This window comes from Lipotes vexillifer, unplaced genomic scaffold (assembly GCF_000442215.2).
Source record: "Lipotes vexillifer unplaced genomic scaffold, Lipotes_vexillifer_v1.1 scaffold1003, whole genome shotgun sequence".
Lineage (NCBI taxonomy): Eukaryota > Metazoa > Chordata > Mammalia > Artiodactyla > Lipotidae > Lipotes > Lipotes vexillifer.
Window position 1 is genome coordinate 1,145,640 of NW_006798890.1, and position 14,038 is coordinate 1,159,677.

At 49.8% G+C, this 14,038-nt stretch overlaps 1 protein-coding gene across 1 annotated transcript in view; it reads right to left on the bottom strand.

The window, feature by feature from the left end:
- TMEM61 (transmembrane protein 61) overlaps positions 1-2,034 on the bottom strand; it is a 9,638-nt gene extending 7,604 nt beyond the window's left edge. The window contains 1 exon segment of the mRNA XM_007471136.1: positions 2,020-2,034. Coding sequence (XP_007471198.1) covers positions 2,020-2,034 — 15 coding nt within the window.
- Positions 2,035-14,038: the final 12,004 nt, after the last annotated feature.

Consider the following 14,038-nt stretch of genomic DNA (forward strand, 5'->3'; position numbering starts at 1 on the left):
ACTCTTTCCAAAGTCAGACAGCGAGGAGAGGCTGTCAGAAGGAAAAGCTGGAGAAATCAGCTTGGGGGAAAAAAAAAACACAGCAAATCTATAACGGTAACCCTCTGCCTGTATATTATGGCACTTGACAGCTCCGCTTCATACCTGGAATCGCATCTGACTCACCACAACTGAGGTGGATGGTCAGGGCAGGGAAAGAAATTCCTGTTTTGCGAATGAGAAGACTGAGCCCAGAAAGGTGAGGGACTTTGCCCAAAGCCGTATACAGCTGTGTGTCTCAACCCTTGCAGAACTCACTCCTGAGTAAGGTAACTTACGATGCTTTTAAATTTCTATAAAAGCAATAGTTCCTCATTGTGGAGAAAAGGAGAAAACCACAGAAGAGAATAAAAATGCAAAATACAAATCATCATTAATGCTGCTCCACAGAGATGAGCATGATCTGCAAGTGAATGCTTCCTTTCTAGTTCTCCCTTGGCCTGCATAGCTGATGATGGCGGCAGCAGATGTGTACTGGGCCTTTACAGGCGCTGGGAACCACATCAGGCACTTTACAGGTACCCGCCATCTTAATCCTACAACAGCATTATGTCCTGAGGACACTGGAGCTTCGAGGGTGACAGCTTGTCCAAGGTCAGTGCCAAATTTGAACCAGGTCTTGTCTGAATCAAATCCCTGTGCGCACATAGCTAGATCCATCTGTATTTTTCAGTATATAAAGTTGAGACCGTGCCGTGAATAGATGCATTTGTAAATCTTCAGCTCAGGCAGATCCCACCTTCTAAAATGCTCTGTCCTCCTTCCTGATTCAAATGCTCCCAGACCTCAGACAAGCCCCTAGAATTCCCCTTAGCATGTTCTCACTGGATGCCGTGCCATCTCCTTCTGTGTGAGTCTCCCTCCCTCCACGTGGATCCACCACGGGCAGGCAGAGCACACAATGACCTACCACCCCGGGGGAGATGGAAGGCGTCAACGTCCGCTGGATGCAGGACAGCCTGTTCTGTTGTGAGGTGGTCTTCATTATTTTTACAGATCGGGGATCTGATGGCTTATGGGAAGGGTGTCTGCCCTAGATTCCCCTGGCCCATTTCAGAGACGTTGTCTTCAGGCGGTTTACTCACCCTTCATAGTAGTGGACCCTGGACCCTGATGGGGGAGGAAGAAAGGGCTCCTTGCCCTGAAGGGCATAACCCCAGCCCTGGGCAAGGAGGAAATGTCTCTAATCCCAGAGAAGTCTCACTCCCAATCTGGCACTCAGTCAGGCTGCCAGGCTGGCCCCTCCTTCCAGCTCCTTCATATCCCCCCCACCCATGCACCCAAACTCCTGGGGTCCCCCTACACCTGCTGCTCCCGGGGAGCCCTCTGTCCCCATTCAGGGCCCTCATTTCACACACCGCTTCAAGACCCATACAGCCAAATACACCTCCTCCCAGAAGCCTTTCTGCTGCTGCCACCCCATCTCCCACCAGCCAGAGTTATCACTGCCTCTGACTCTGACTATAGCCACTCTGTTAGCTCTGTGACCTTGATCAGGCGGCCCAACATCTCTGAGCTCAAATTCCTGCCTCCCAGGGGGGAGCAAGTTGTGAAGATGAGATGGCAAGATGGCAAACAGTGACACAGCTTGACAGAGAGGATGGACCCTGGCTCTGACACTGGGTAAGTTACCTAGATTCTCCATGCCTCAGTTCCCTCCTTTGTAAAATGGGCACAAATAATATCGTACTATCCCTGCTACCAACAGGGGAACTTTAGGCGCCAGTTTTCTGTAAAGAACTAACCCATCTGAATAAGAAGTGTTCCAAACCATCTTCGTGTAACCCCGGGTAAACTGAGGCTCTGAACGCCATGGTCCAAGGCCACCAAGTTAGAACACAGATAGGAAGAGACTTGGGTGTCCAGACTCTCCTCACCAAGTCACTGAGGTCAAGGTGAAGGGAATGGGGCCGGGGGGAGCTGGATTAGGAGGAGCCGAGATGCTCCCAAGGGCGGGGAGAGAAGGAAGCTTATACCCACCTTGCGCGCAGCCATCGCGCTGCAGGGTCAGGCGTGGTCCCGGAGCGGGGAGCCTGGCGAGCCGAGCGGAGTCACGTGAAGGCATGATGGCTGTCGCGCTCGTGGGCAGAGCGAACCTGGGAAGGGCGGTCTCTCAGGTCTCCAGGGGGCGCCCGGCGTTAGGGGCGGCCCGGCGACCGTCCCCCAGGCCAGCTCTCCGAGCCCGCAGAAGCGCTACTGTCCGGCTCCGGGTCTTGTCCAAGGCGTCTCGTCCGCCGCCGTGCGTCCCGTCCGATCGCCGCCCCGACCCGGTGGGAGCGGTGCAGAGCCCGCTTCACCGCGCAGGGGCTCGGCCACCGGGCGGGGGCGCCGAGGGGCGCGTGGAGTCCGGCTTCGCTGTCGACTCCGGTGATGATCACCCCTGGCTCCCGCCCACGCTTCGGGCTTGGCCGACTGCGGCCGGGACCCTGGGCTCGGGCTCAGGGCGCGGCCGGCCCCACCTCTCCTCGGATCTGCGTCCTCGCGGCCGCAGGGCCTGGGGAGACTCCAGGGTGGCGCGGCTCCGGGCGGCTCCAGGTGCCGCGCCCGACCTTAAAGCGACAGCGCGACCTGGGCTGGCGGAGGTCGGGGTTTCCCAGCGCGGGGGGGAGCTCTTAACCGGAACCTCCCTGGAACTGTCGGGAACCCTCAGTCCTTGGGGCCATCCTGCCCCCACTACTCCACGGGGGCGGGCTTGGGAACCGGACACGAACTCTTCTGAGAGCCATCTGCGCTCAGTCTGAGAGGGCTGTGAAGCCCAGGCCTCCTCACTCCCATTTTACAGGAAGGGAAACTGAGGCTCAAGGAGAGAAAGTTACTTGACTGTTTACCGCATACTCCTTGACAACTGGCTTTTTCTTCTCACAGCAGTCAATCGGACAGCAAGCCCTCCCGGGCCCTCCAGGCTCTCACATCCCCAGGAGGAAGGCATTCTCCGAAATAACAGAAGGCATTTAAGTGCTTCCCCAGCCTCTAAACGAGAGAAGTCACTGACCCAGGCAGTGAGAGGCCAGGAGATGGGGGCTTGAGAGCAGGGCCTCCCGCCTCCTGTGTGACCTTAACCTCTCTGAACCTACTCCCTCCTGTGTCAAAGGAGGGCTGAGGACCCCAACTCACATGTCTTCAGGGATTGAATGAGTTAAGCTGAGCAGGTTAATAGAGCTCAGCCCTTTCACAAGTGCAGGCAGGAGGCAGATTTTTTTTTTTTTTTGGCGATACGCGGGCCTCTCACTGTTGTGGCCTTTCTCGTTGCGGAGCACAGGCTCCGGACGCACAGGCTCAGCTGCCACGCCACGAGTGCAGGCAGGAGGCAGATTTTTTTTTTTTTTTGGCGATACGCGGGCCTCTCACTGTTGTGGCCTTTCTCGTTGCGGAGCACAGGCTCCGGACGCACAGGCTCAGCTGCCACGGCTCACAGGCCCAGCCGGTCCGTGGCGTGTGGGATCCTCCTGGACCCGGGCACGAACCCGCGTCCCCTGCATCGGCAGGCAGTCTCTCAACCACTGCGCCACCAGGGAAGCCCAGGAGGCAGATTTTATGGATAGGTGATTTAGGAGCCTGGAGAAGGGTCAGCGTGTGTGCTTGTGTGAAGTCTTCTCTGGGAGGACACCTGTTGTAGAAGGTAGGAATGGGGTGGCAGCATCCAGGCTGAAGGAGCAGCATGTGCAAAGGCTGGGCAAAGTCACAGGCAGGTAAAACCTCGACAATTTCATGTGGGTCAAAGGGAGGTGGTTCCGGACCATCTGGGGTCTGGGTTTTGTTTATGTTTCTTCCTGCTGCTCCAACAAGCCAGGGGACTGGGCGGATTCCCCTCAGCCATGGCCAAGGATTCCCCAACTGAGCCGGTGGCGACCAACTCCCCGACCAGCCCAGGGACACGGGGAGGTCAGAGCAGCCTGTCCACTGGAGATCTGAAGCTCAGCGAGGGGGAACCACTGTCTCAGAGTCACAGAGCAGGTCAGCGCCAGGACCCAGGCCCCCAATTTTTAAACTCCTTGTCTCTGAGGAGATATGCCACCTGAGAGTTTTAGCATTCTCTAAGCACCGACTCCTCTGACCGGTGAGGTCCTTTTACATGTTATCTCATTTCATCTTCACTGTGTGTGTGGTCTATGTAAGCGTTCCCATTTTACAGACAGAAAACTGAGGCTCAGAGAGGGGCAAAGACCTGTGCGAGTCTAAAGAACTCACAAGTGACTGAGCTGAGATAGGGATCAGGTAGACCTCAAACCAGGACCTCCTTCAGCTTTGCTCTGCTTAATCTGGAGGTGGGGACAAGCAGCCTTCTCAGTGCCCTTGTGGGCCTGCTCAGGGGGGATATCAGTGAGCATCTGGAGGCCGTGAAGCTGTCAGCTCCACCCATTTCTCCAGGGGCAGGCATCCATGCCAGTGTGGGCCCCTCACTGATCCAGACTCTCCTTCCCCAGGGTCACAGGTCACAGGCTGATAAGGCTGAGATCAGGGCCTGGGCACACCTGACCCTGCTGGAACCCGAGTCCCCTGGCCCAGGCTGGACACTCACGCCCTGGAGGTGGTGGCCTGGTTGTAACTTCTGTCCTGACTCAGCCACTTCCAGGCCGGAAGATACTGGCCACATCTTTCTCTTTAAGCTGCTGTTTCCTTATCTCTAAAATGGGGACAATGGTACTTCCTTCCCAGGGTAGCTATGAGGGCCTCATAGTTTAGTAAGACCTTACCTATGAGGAGCTGGCCTGGGTACGCTCTCGCATTACACGATGGTTCAGTTTGTGAATCTCCCCTAGCTGATGGGGACCACCCTGAGGGCAGGGACCAGATGTGACTTAGTGCAGGGACCAGCCAGACCCAGCAGGGCCAGGACCAGAGGAGACTGGGACCGGGTGTTGATTCGAACCTGAGGATCTGGTCCAGTTCTTCTGGCTCCATCTTCCTCTTCCCCACTTTTGGGGGCTCTGGTCCCAGCCCCCGAAGTCTGCCATGATGCCCAGGCACTGTGGGGACCATGCAGGCTTGGGAATACTTGCAGGTCCTTTCTGAACAATCAGTCTCAGGCTTTCCCCGGCACCACTGGGCAACTCAGAGCAGAAAATCGGTCACCAGCCTTTGCCTCCAGGTGTGGGGGAGGGGACTACCACTTGCACCCACTTACTGGACGTCACCAGTCAGTGCTTTTCCCATTTAACTGTCACTTCAGTCAATTCATCAAGGCTGAGAGAGAAATATTGATACCTTCTCAGGGTCACACAGCTGATAAGTGGGGGGCTGGGAGTGGGGAGTGGCAGAGTAAGTGCTGAAATCCACATCCGCCTGAATCTTCCACACCCGCGTGTGCTTCTCCTTTTTTGCCACACTGGCCCTTCCTCAGCTACAGCCTGGGCTGCTGCTACCCACCTCTTGCTGGCCTCTCTGACTTCAGGCTCTCTGCCCATCATCAGGCACCAGCTTGAGCTTCCAAAGCAGCATCCCAGTAAGTCCCTCACCTGCCTAAACTTTTCAGTGCTTCCCGCTGCCCTCAGAATAACGACACCAGCTTCATTTCCTGCACTCCTCCCATGCCACTCCTGAACTACTGTCCACTGTGTCCCAAGCACAATGCCACACCTTTGCTACAAAGGCCCTCCCTTTTACCAGCTTCACCTGGTGAGCTCATACACTTCCCTTAAGACAGGTCACAGGTCACCTTCTCTGGGTGATGTCTCCTCAGTGTCCCAGAGAAGAATTATCTGGTCCCTCTCCCAAGCTCCCACAGGACTTTACAGATTCATCCATCAGAGCCCTGGGCATGCTAACAAAAGCAAAATCACTGCCTTCCCTACCTCTTTTCCAATAAAAAGAAATAGCTGGACATTGCAGAAACTATCAATAAGTTAAAAGAAATCAGAATGTCCCCCTTCACAGATAAAAACCAGTCTCCAACCCTTAAACGGAGAAAAACATTTCCCTAAGTGCAGAAACCATATGACCCGTAAAGCCTAAAATATTAATTGTCTGGACCTTTACAGATAATATCTGCCAGCCCCTACTGTAGCCTCTGGCTCAGCTGTGCAATCCTGGGCAAGTGATGGTACCTCTCTGGGCCTCCTCACTTAGAAAATGGGGATAAAATGTCCCTCCACAGACAGATGCTATTGTTTTCTATTGCTGCATAACAGATTACCACAAACATTGCAATTTAAGATAACACCTGTTTATTATCTGTAGGTCAGAAGTCAAGGTAGGTTCAACTGAATTCTCAGCTTAGGGCTTCACAAGGCCAAACTCCAGTCAAGGTGTGGGCTGGGCTGGTCTCTTATCCGGCAGCTCTGAGCAAGATTCCTGCTTCCATGCAGAATCCTGGTCCTTCTGATTGTAGGACTAAGGCCCATTTTCCCCCTGGTGGGGACTGCTCTCAGCTCTCAGAGGCTGCTTTGAATTTCTCTGCCTTTTCTGCTACCAGTGGAAGAAAACTCTGCTTTTAAAGGGTTCCTGTGATTAGGTTAGGCCCACCCATCTCTCTCTTAAGGTCAGCTGATTAGTAACCTTAATTACATCTATGAAATTCTTCTTGCCATGTAACCAGAGGGCAAAGGTTATGAGGGCCATGGGAGAATTCTGCCCATTACAGGTTCTATGCCAGGGAGACAGAGCATGTGAGCTATAAACCCTCTCGTTACAGGATCATGCCCTCCGTGCCAGGTGCTGGACACAGAGGGCAGGACACATGGAGAGGCAGTGTTCACAAAGAATTAGGAAACAAGCCAGACTGTGGCAAAAGCTTGCCTTTGAATGCCCCAGGATTTCTAGGTGGACCGACACAGAGGTGTTGCAGAGGTGACATTTAAGCTGAGCTGGGATACAGGTAGGATTTCAACAGGTAAAGAAGGGACTGGGACTGGGGGTAGGGAAGGACCCCCTGCTCAAGGCACAACACTGATTACCAAAGGTTACGGCATTCTTGTGTTGACAAAGGACATATTTTAAGCTTTTGTATAAACAAGACTATTAAGGATTATCAACAGACTAAAAGTTAGCATCCTTTAACTATCTACCAAATACAAGATGCTGTGTTAGGTACATTGTATACTTAGGTCATTTAGTCCTCCAAGAGCCCTACATGGTAGGAAATTTTTAATAGCTTTATTGAGATACAATTCATGTACCATAACACTCACCCATTTAAAGTGTACAATTCAGTGGCTTTTAGTATATTCACAGAGTTGTGCATCCATCACCATAATCAATTTTAGAACATTTTCATTCCCCCCAAAGAAACCCTGTACCAGGACTTCCCTGGTGGCACAGTGGCTAAGAATCCACCTGCCAATGCAGTGGACACGGGTTCGAGCCCTGGTGCAGGAAGATCCCACATGCCGCAGAGCAACTGAGCTTGTGCGCCACAACTACTGAACCTGCACGCCACAACTACTGAACCTGCACACCACAACTACTGAAGCCTGCGCACCTAGAGCCCGTGCTCCGCAACAAGAGAAGCCACAGCAATGAGAAGCCTGCGCACCGCAACAAAGAGTAGCCCCCACTCACCACAACTAGAGAAAACCCATGCACAACAACGAAGACCCAATGCAGCCAAAAATAAAATAAATTAATTAAAAAAAATTCTCTCTCTCTCTTTAAAAAAAAAAAGAAAGAAACCCTGCACCCCTTAACCATTATACTCCTAATTCCTCCATTTCCCCCAGTCTTAGGCAACGACTGATCTATTTGCCCATTCTGGATATTTCATATGAACGGAAACATATAACACGTGGTCTTTTGTGTCTGGCTTCTTTCACTTGCATACTGTTTTCAAGGTTCACCCATGTTGTAGCAGTGCTTCATTCCTGTTTATTGCCAAATAATATTCCATTGTATGGATATAGCACATTTTGTTTACCTATTCATCAGCTGATGGGCATTTGAGTTGTTTCTCCTTTTTGGATATTATGAATACTGCTGCTGTGAACATTCGTGTACAAGTTCATTTCCCTCGGGTGTACAACCTAGGAGCCAACTTGCTGGATCATATGGTAACTCAATATTTAGCCAACTGAGGATAAAACAGGAATTTTTATCTCCACTTTAGCATTGAGGAAACTGAGGCTCAGAGAAGTTAAAACAGCCACTCAAGATCAGAGAAGAGAGCAGGTTTAAACTCAGGTCCATCCAACAGCAAAGCTCTCTATCTCCTGCCTCTGGATAAATATATAAAATAGTACAGAGGTCTCTTTTAGCCATTCCCCTCTTAAAATATGGATTTCTTGGATAGGGTGGATAGGGATCTTTGTCAGTTTTATCTGATATGTCCAAAAAGTTCCAGTGCCTCAAAGAGGCTAGACACATAGTAGGTGCTCCATACACACTTGTTAAATGAAGGGCAGAATGAATAAGTGTAGATGATTTGAAGGCAGGTGAGTGGGGTTGTGGGAAATTTTCAAGATTCCAGACTTGGTGCCAGGATGAAGTTTTCAGACTCTGAGAGCCAGCTCGAGCCACCCTACAAGGGACATGCTCTCCCCCTGCAGTCAACCTTGAAAGGCCATTGTTTCTAGTGGCCCCCTGGGTTCTTAGAATTCTGTGCCTGGGAGACAGTCTATTCATGGAGAGGCAAGGAGCTGCGTCCTCTGAGTTCATGTTCAAGCAGCCGCATAGCACAGGGATATCAGCTCGGTGCTTTGTGACTGCCTGGAGGGGTGGGATAGGGAGGGTGGGAGGGAGGAAGATGCAAGAGGGAAGAGATATGGGAACATATGTATATGTATAACTGATTCACTTTGTGATAAAGCAGAAACTAACACACGAGTGTAAAGCAATTATGCCCCAATAAAGATGTTAAAAAAAAAAAAAAAAAAGGAAACTGCTGTCTGTGGGTAAGAAAAGGATTAGAACCTCAAGGCCTCAGCTTCCTTGGAAGGCATTTTCTGCCCAAGTGAGACGGCCCTGGGCTCTTCTGGGGCCTCTGTTCTGGGTGGGCTGAGACTGGGCCAGCAGCCCTGGAGCATGGGGAAGATGCTCTCCAGTCACGGGAGGAAATCTTGTCTGGGAACTGAAACAAAGTTCTGTGGATGCAGGGCTGGCAGCAGCCTTGACTCCAGGATGACCTCTGGGAACAGACACATAAAAGGATGCAGATTCTGGGAAAGAGCCAGCTGTTCCCAGAGATCCTGAGAAAGATACAGCAAGCCCTCCTGTCAGTGGGGAGAATTATTCTCAATGTGCTGAGGTGGGGCGTGAGGGAAGAGAGCTGCCCTCACAGATAGGAGGGGCTGGTTTGGGTCCTGACTCTGACTTGCGGCCTTGGCCAAGTCTCTGTCCCCTTTCAGCCTCCGTTGCCCTACCTATAAAATGTTGGGAGTGCTTTCTGGCTCTGGGACTCTATTCCGAGGCTTAATTCTCTTTCTTCTTCTCCTGCTTCCTCCTCTGAACTGGACTCACTAATTCCATGCCAAGTCTAATAGAAATCATAGACTTTGTTCATAGAGTCAGCGCTTTCTTTGCAGGTATATAGAGGCTCTTCTGGATCATCTCCCTCTAGCCCAGGATTTCTTTCTCTTCTTTTTTTCTCTTTTAATAAAGATCATACTGTTTTATTTATTTATTTTTATAAATTTAATTAATTAATTAATTTATTTATTGGCTGCGTTGGGTCTTTGTTGCTGCACGTGGGCTTTCTCTAGTTGCAGCGAGCAGGGGCTACTCTTCGTTGCAGTGCACAGGCTTTTCATTGTGGTGGCTTCTCTTATTGCAGAGCACAGGCTCTAAGCGCGGGCTCAGTAGTTGTGGCATGTGGGCTCTAGAGCGCAGGTTCAGTAGTTGTGGCGCATGGGCTCAGTAATTGTGGCTCGCGGGCTCTAGAGCGCAGGCTCAGTAATTGTGGCACATGGGCTTCTCATTTCAGTGTCTTCACTTGCTGCAGAGCATGGGCTATAGGCGTGCAGACTTCAGTAGTTGTGGTGCGTGGGCTCAGTAGTTGTGTCATGCAGCCTCAGTAGTTGTGGCTCGCAGACTCTAGAGCGCAGGCTCAGTAGTTGTAGTGCACAGGCTTAGCTGCTCCACAGCATGTGGGATCTTCCCAGACCAGGGCTTGAACCCGTGTCCCCTGCATTGGCGGGCGGATTCTTAACCAGTGAGCCACCAGGGAAGCCCTAGCCCAGGATTTCTGAAGTGCCCCATTTCCTGCCTCAGCTCCTACCTCCTGTGCCAACCCAGCTCCACGCCACCAATGCCTGATGTCCCATAAGAACCTCCCCCTCAGCCCGTTCTAACCAAATCACCGCTTCCCTCCTGAGATGCTCTGTCTCCCGTGATCAGTGCTCAGTGAATTCACCCAAACAAGGACACCAGCTGCAGCAAAGCAATCACTCACTACCCTTTCTGGATCTGGTTTATCAACAGTTCAATGAGCGGTTGCCCTTGACAGTAGCTAAGGCTGCTGACGGGCCTGAATGCTCTGATTTTACTCCAAATCTGTTATTAGCCTGCAGAGTGACCCTGGCCAAGTCATTCCTCTCTTTGACCTCAGTTTCCACATCAGTAATTGAAGAGATTGGACCACATACGTTTTGGACTAGGGGAGGCGGAAAAAACACTGACAGTGGAGGCAGGAGATCTGGCTTCACTTAGTCATCAGTTCATCTTGCCACCCTGGACTGGGTGCTCCCTTCTCTTCCCAGCAAGCACCAATCACTACCTACCTAGTCCTGTGCTGCTTTGCCAAGTGTGCCCTGGCTGCCTCTTCTCCACTACCTGCACAGGAGGGCACCGCCACCCTAGAGAAGGACTATACGGCCCGGCGCCACCCCCACAAGCCCTGGGCAGGGGTCTGTGACTCTCACCCCCTTTGGTGACCAGATGTCCTCTGACCACACTGGATTGAGCACAGCATGCTTTGGCCCTTTCTGCGTTGTCCTAGACAACCTGGTTCACTGCCATGGCTTCAGTTACTACTGGGTGAGCCAAAAGGTGCGTTCGTTTTTTTTCCCTAAGACGGCTCTAGTAGCACTTAGTTGTCTTTAACTTCATTCAGAACAATTTTGTTAGATTGTATGTGACAGCTGTCACATCAGTGTACATTAAAAAAAAAAAGACTTATCAAAATTGGTGAAATTTTGTGTAGCCATTTTAATATTGAAGATGGAAGAAAAAAAGCAACATTTTCAGCATGTTATGCTTTATTATTTCAAGAAATGTAAAAATGCAACTGAAATGCAAAAAAAGATGTGTGCAGTGTATGGAGAAGGTGCTGTGACTGATCGAACATGTCAAAAGTGGTTTGCAAAGTTTAGTGCTGGAGATTTCTTGCTGGATGTTACTCCACGGTTGGGTAGACCAGTTGAAGTTGATAGTGATCAAATCGAGACATTAATTGAGAAAAATCAACGTTATACCACACGGGAGACAGCCGACATACTCAAAATATCCAAATCAAGCACTGAAAATCATTTGCACCAGCTTGGGTTATGTTAATCGCTTTGATGTTTGGTTTCCACGTAAGTTAAGCGAAAAAAACCTTCTTGACCATATTTTCGCATGCGATTCTCTACTTAAACGTAATGAAAATGTTCCGTTTTAAAACAAATTGTGATAGGTGATGAAAAGTGGACACTGTACAATAATGTGCATGCCCAGACAAGCTGTAACAGTTTTTGCCTGGTCATCAAAGACACATGCGGTCTTGTGTTATCCTGATGGGAGAATCTGCATGCTGCAACTAAAGATCCTGCATACTGCAACTAAGACCCGGCACAGCCAAATAAATGAATAAATAGATTTTTTTTTTTTAAAAAAAGAATTAAATAAAAAGAATCAATTTAATGTTAGGGCAGTGGACCATCTCAAGTAACCGTGAAAAGATCAGGAATGGAGGTCAAGGTGCCTTGACTCACATACCAGTGAAATTCTCACTTGAGGTTTTGTATTTCTGCTTTTCCTGGTATGTTGCTTTCATTCTCTCATCATACTACTTTCCTCCACGGGACGGGCAACATAGTCACCTGCCACTCGCAAGGCTTATCCTCTATTACCACCAACACCAGCTACCACCTTTGGGTCTAGGTTTAAAATACCCCAGGGGACTTCCCTGGTGGTACAGTTGTTAAGAATCCACCTGCCAAAAATGCAGGGGACATGGGGTCGATCCCTAGTCCGGGAAGATCCCACATGCCTCAGAGCAAATAAGCCTGTGCGCCAAAACTGCTGAGCCTGAGCTCTAGAGCCCGCGAGCCACAACTACTGAAGCCTGTGCACCTAGAGCACATGCTCTGCAGCAAGAGAAGCCACTGCGATAAGCCCACGCACTACAATGAAGAGTAGCCCCTGCTCGCCGCAGCTAGAAAAAGCAGGTGCACAACAGCAAAGACCCAATGCAGCAAAAAATAATAATAATAATAAAAGAATAAAAAATCCCAGGGACTATCAGTTGAGTGAGGTGCCCACCCCTGGATCAGTCAACTGTGGCTAGGCAGTGGGGTCATGTAGCAAAGAAATGCCCACGAAAGGCCCATCCCCGTGTATACCTACAGGTGGGAAAACAGCCAGGCAGGTAGTCTCCTGACGGTGTCTCCTGCAAATGGCTCATCATTCATTTTAGTGTTCATCTGATTTTTAAGTTGGGTTCACACGGACCTTTGAGAATTTGATCAAAGGCACAGACATCCCTAGAAAAATAAACATCCTTGCAAAGTTTTGCATGCAATTTCAAGAGAATTGTAGACCTTCTGAAGCACAATTTATGAGCCTCGAATTAAGAACTTCTGCATGGGAATAAAGCCCTTTGCCTGGTGTCCAAGGCCTGGCGTGATCTAGTCTCACCTCTCCGCATTGCCTGCTTGCCCCAGAACCTATTGTTAGCTGTGCCTGGCTCCTCACATGTACAGGGTACTTCACATTTTAGTTGGTAGCCCCCATCCCCACACCGCACTTTCAACTCATCCTGCAAAACCCAGCTCATGGGTCATCTCCTCCAGGAAAACATTCCTGAATCCAGTCTACCCGAGCTGAGTTTCCAGATTGCCTCTAGATAGCCCCAAGCATCATTACAAATAATTTCTAGTAAGGCTTGAAAAAATCTGGAAACTTTCCAGATAGTAACAGAAGCATAAAGCACAGACATTGATAAAAAGCAATTCTTGACCACCTATTAATGGTCTGGGTGGCGTGGGGCCAATCCAGCCCACCTCTTGTGTTTGTACAGCCTGGGAACTAAGAATAGTTTTTACATTTGTAAATGGTTGGGAAACAAATCAAAAGGCGGGTAATATTTTGTGACGGATGAAAATTATATGAAATTCAAAAGCCAGTGTCCATAAATAATGTGTTATTGGACACAACCACCCTCATTCATTAACATATTGTCCATAGCACGATGATGGCAGAGTTGAGTAGCTGTGATAGAGACCATATGGCCTCTAAGACCACAAAGCCTAAAACCTTTACTCTCTGGACCTTTACAGAAAACGTTTGCCAACCTCCATTCTGGACAGCCCGAACAATTACCACATTTTATTGACAGTAAGATGTCATCAATCATATGACACCATTTGTTTGTGTATCACCAAGAAAGAGATGCTGTCAATTAGACCATTACAATGACTCCCCATATCAGAGATGTGAACATCTGGAGGGAAAATGCCTCTTGGAATTGATTAAATAAATTGTTCTTCAATGCTTATTACGTGTCAGACAATGTGCTAGTTATTTTGTATTCATTTTTCTGATTAATAATTCTTAGTTATTCATTATCCCTAATGAAACTTCTCCCAAGAACAAAGAACTGTTATACCTGTGTTATGGAAGAGAAAAATAGCTCAGAGAGGTGAAGTAACTCGCCTAAGACCACACAGAGGAGTCAGAGCAGTCTGACTCGAAGCCTGACCTTTTCCACTCCACCAGGTGGCACTCTAAACCAATGCCTGTACAGACCCTCCATCCCTTCCCCCTGAACTCTGTGCTTCAGCCATAATCATAGGGAACAGAATGCTCTCCTGCCCCTAAGCCTTTGCAAATGCTGTTCCCTCCACTGGCACACCCCTTGCCCTTCTCACTCTTT